Raw genomic sequence first — 4,987 nt, forward strand, 5'->3', positions numbered from 1 at the left:
ATGAAAATCCCCTACTTGTGATCTAGTGGTAGGAGGCTTGGTTTCTCTGATGAAGACTCAAGTTCGAATCCCGCTTGTGTAAAGGCTGCAATGAAAGATTTGAGCAGGTCTTGTGTAAAGGCTGCAATTATGTTTGTATATGTTTTTAACTACAATAATATGTTAAATTACATAAAATAAACTGTGTAAATTATATAAATCTCATGATTGATATAAATTTTAAAATATAAGTTCACACTTCAGAATATGAAATATATAGGTATCGTAATATAGAGGTGCATAACCAAAACAAATCCGGAGAAAGTCCCAAAACTGGTTTGGGTGAACTCAGCTAAGATCCGATTCGTCGCTGTGAAATCAATTTGGATATATGTACGAGGAATCCAGTTTGAAATCATTTTGGGGATCAAACAAGTTTGAATTTGATTTGAAACCAATCCAATGGGTTATGGGCATGTATAACTGGAATCCGGCATGATTTTCCTTTAGAAACTCGTTTGAGCTGAATCGGTTTTGACTTTGCTTGACTTAATTCGTTTTGGCCCGAAAACCAGTTTTTTGCATCACTATCATAAAATAGATATCTCAAACAAAAAGTCCCACATAATGAAACTACTAGAGTGAAGTATTACTAAACATGATCAAGAGAATATTTTAAAATTGTTTCATGCAAACAAGTATATGATTTCAAAAAATGTGAAAGATTTGTGTGTGTGGGGGGGGGGGGGGGGGGGGGGGGGGTAATCACTTTATCCTAGAAACAAAATAGTACCTAAAAATCCAATTGACAAAGTTGGGTTATTACCAAGTTTTCAGCGTCTGCCTAAAAAAAACTTTTAAACTATCTGCAGATAAGCCATTGCAATTAACGAACTTCAACAGTCATCATCATCATCCACCATGATAAAACACTTTATAATTCTTTAAGAATTCTCGTCATCGCCACCCTTCCTTTCGCTATCCAAATTATACGTAAACTCGTTTTCCACGTGCCCAATGCCTTCTTCCTGTTGTTGCTTTACAATGAAAAGAATAAACAAGATTAATATTATAATCATATTATTTTGTAACAACCCATTAAACAGTTATCTACAACAATAATAATAACAAACCTGTGCAAGGATTGCGGTTAGGAGATCATCCGAACTCTCTTCTAGAGGAGAATGAAACTGTTGATGAGATTCATCCATAGCCTCTGAAGCATTGCCAGCAATGTGGGGCCCACTACCTTCGCCCGGAGAGAAAATTATCTTATTACTCATGATATTCCGACCCAAACCATAGTTATGTTGGCCCACATTCAATCCACCTTGCATATAGTTTCTATATTGAGACGGCTCAAAGGTCGGGTTAACACCCCAATCAGGTGTTCTTTTTTTATTTGCATTTTTTAAAACACCATAACTTTCTTGTTGGAGAGTTGACGTGGACATGACTGGTGGAATTCCCAAACTAACCCTGGGAGGAAAACCGTTTCCATTCGGTTCGGTTTTATGATTTCCAGCAATATCCAATAAAGACGAGCCTTGTGATGCTGGTAAGACGGATAAACTGGGCTGTCTCAGTGCATGATTATAAGTTTGACTTTGACCAGGCATAGGCAACAGAGGTTGACTATTATTATTATGCATGCCCGTTAAAGACTGTGGCAATGGTGTCATCTGCTTGCTGATATTATTAATATTATTATTCATGTATCTCAGTTTAGGGTTGTTGAAGGTAAAATATGTATTTGTTTGATCGACTCGTGGCACAGGAACCGAGGTTTTTGGGTTAGCTGACCTGGCAAGAGCCAAGGATTGGAGAGTTGCAAGGCGTTGACCAGGGAGTTGACTAACCTGACCAATGGCTGCTAGTGGATGAAGATCAAGCTCACTGAATGGCCCGTAGCCCGCATTTTGGTTACCCACACCCGATTGCTGTGCTGCGAGTTTTTTAAGATAAAGCCGAAATTTCTGCACAAAAGTGAAGTTGTTAGCATCTATTTTAATAACCAGTTTCGTTTGTAATGTCATATAAATATTTAATATAGAATTCTAGTAACCAATTAAGTTTACAATATGGAATTCTTTCCTTCCATCGAAAATTTAAACATGGCTTAAAATTAAATTGATATAAGTTATAAATATTTAGTTTTATTAAATTAAAATATTTACACATTTTTTACAAACCTTTTACAAGTTTATATACAAATAAGTTTATAAAGACAACTTAATTGATATAAGTTAAAAATATTTAGCTTATTAAGTTAAAATATTTACACATTTTGCAAACCTTTTACAAGTTTATACACAAATAAGTTTATAAAGACAACTTAAATTTTATTATTGTCCATTTTTAATTTTATAACTGATTAATGTGTTAAACATGCATTACAAGGAGTAGACTATCAAATAATAATCTCAACTTCTTTTTTGAAGAACACAATTTAAATGAGAACACTTTTATTGACTTTTGACCCGTTTACCCACCCGACCCATATTATTTTAACGTAAGGTTACCTGAAGATGGCTTGCAACGTTTTCTCGTGTTATTCCCGGAACATTCATTATATCCAAAATTCTCTTCGGGACTGCCTCTATATATACATACATGATTCACAAACATCAAGAACAAATTAATAATGTTATTAGAACCCATAAAATAAGTTGGAACAAATTACAATTTTCGTCCTTTAGGACAAAATTGTAACTTGTTCAAAAAGTTTTTAGAGAATACATACTGTCGATTCCAATATGATAAACGGCTGCAACAAACTGTTGATGAAGTTCAGGTGTCCACGCCACACGAGGCTTCTTTCTAGAACAATAATCATCTTTTTCCTGATCTGCATCTTCATCCTCCTCGTCTTTTGATCTCTTTGTGTTTTCACTATTATGCCCTTCGTTTGCAGAAGACGAGTTTGCTGTGACTTCAGGCGGGTTCTGCTGTTGATTACCATCATCCAAACTAGTAGAAGGTTCTAGATCTTTCCACGTGTACTTCCTTTTCCTAACCACATGCTGCCATATGTTACGTAATGCCTCTATACGAACGGGCTTTATTAGATAATCACATGCACCGTGTGTAACGCCCTTCATAACTACTTTCTTTCTGTCATCAGCTGACATCACTGGTTAATTTCATCACAATAAAGTTAGTTAAAAAACCAATAACAAGAAAGAAATCGTGGACCGCAAATATCGAACATGAAAAAGTCTTTGACTTACTGATAACAGGAAGGTCCATCTCAAGCCCAATATGCTCAAGGAGTTTGAATCCATCCATGTCTGGCATATGAACATCACTAATAACTGCATCATACCTGTTTTTGTTTTCCCTTAATAATGATAAAGCAGCCTCCGCTTCAGTGCATGTAGTCACTGCAAATAATCACAAAATAAATAAAAACTTTAAATCACTTACTCAAACTTCACCAACAAGCAGTGTTGTAAAAATCAAAAAATTATCGGCCACTAGTCGCTAATCAGTGATTTACTGATTTGATTTCAGCTAATCAGTAAAAATCGGTCAAATCCCGATATAAAAAAAGTTGGTCAAAATCTTAAACTACTTGAAAAATTATACTTATTTTGAAAAAAATACATATAAAATTTCAGCACTGCCAATAAAAGTATACCGCAGCGCTTGACTAGCGCGTAGTGACTTCTACAATGCTGGCAATAAATATGAATATAAATATATGATAATAAAATAACCCCCAACTCCGTTAGAAAAGCAATTTCAAAATCTGAACCAAAACTGAAATATGAGTGAGGACTTTTGTCAAATTAAAATCTTTGAAGTATTTGAAAAGTTATCTTTGGAGCCGAGGGTCTTTTGGAAGCAGCCTCTCTATCCTCATAGATAGAGGTAAGGTCTGCCTATATCACACTCTCCCCAGACCCTACCAATAGCTTTTGCTATTTGTGGGATTTACTCGGTACGTTTGTTGTTGTTATTTGAAAAGTTATACTTATAATTTTAAAAAAAAATTGTGTGTGCATGTATACATGGTTGTAAAAAAATTCCCGGCAGGTTAATCATCGATTAATCGTTAGTCCACACCCCACCACCCGACCAGCGACTATTACAACATTGCATGCATATATAGAATTTAGAAAAATAACATATAAAATTCAAATCCGGTAATGCTCGACTAGCGTCTAACGAGTTCTTCAACACCACCAATAAATAACATGATAATAATAATAATAATAATAATAATAATAATAATAATAATAATAATAATAATAATACCCAGACCCGTTACAAAAGCAATCAAAATATGAGTGAGGACTTTTAACAAACAGTTGGTGTGCGTTTGTAAAATATTAACATGCCTTCATAATCACACTTTTTTAACGCGGTGGCTAACATCATGAGACAAGTTCGGTCATCATCAACAACAAGCACCCGTAAACCCGCTGGAAACTTGCGAGGAAGGGTACCGTTAGCACCAACTGAAGCAGGCATCGTCGACTGGTAATAATCAAGATTGACTGTCAATATTCAATAATAATAATAATAATAGGTGGGTGTTTGTGATTTATATAATAAACCCACCTATGTGGGTTAAATTTCGACAAAGCATGCTATCAAGAAACATGGAGCATGTATGTATATATATATATATTTGACTTGGGATTTATTTTTGGACATGATTGTTTTATTTTTCTTGTAATTGATTTCTTTTCCGAATTTGGGGTTTTTTTACCATATACGTTTCTTTTCATATTTTTGGACAAAGAGAGAATTTAGGGTGAACAATCGGGTGTTCCCTGTTATATTTGATCTGAACACGGACCTGAGTAATAGTAAAGACAAGGCTCCAGACCCGAAAAATATGTTCGGGTCCTTAAACCGATTGTTAGTATTTGACCCGTTTATTATTGGGGTTGCATTATAATTTTTAGAAAACAATGACGTAATCATAACTCACATAAGAATTATAGCTCTTGCTAATTAGTGTCAACCAACACATACTCACTGCAAACCAAACCTTCTT

General features: G+C 34.8%; 1 protein-coding gene across 1 annotated transcript; it reads right to left on the reverse strand.

Moving 5' to 3' along the window:
• Positions 1-923: 923 nt before the first annotated feature.
• Positions 924-3,363, reverse strand: LOC143633773 (two-component response regulator ARR2-like). Its single transcript, XM_077102021.1, has 5 exons — positions 3,210-3,363; positions 2,723-3,112; positions 2,502-2,578; positions 1,113-1,955; positions 924-1,016 (listed from the first exon to the last, which is right to left on the reverse strand). Exons 1-5 carry the CDS (start codon positions 3,274-3,276, stop codon positions 924-926), a joined length of 1,470 nt encoding a protein of 489 aa, XP_076958136.1. The 5' UTR covers positions 3,277-3,363.
• Between the last annotated feature and the right edge of the window lie 1,624 nt (positions 3,364-4,987).

Source organism: Bidens hawaiensis, unplaced genomic scaffold (assembly GCF_021521415.1).
Source record: "Bidens hawaiensis isolate Kalapana, Puna unplaced genomic scaffold, B.hawaiensis_p1.1 tig00006905_1, whole genome shotgun sequence".
Taxonomy (NCBI): Eukaryota; Viridiplantae; Streptophyta; class Magnoliopsida; order Asterales; family Asteraceae; genus Bidens; species Bidens hawaiensis.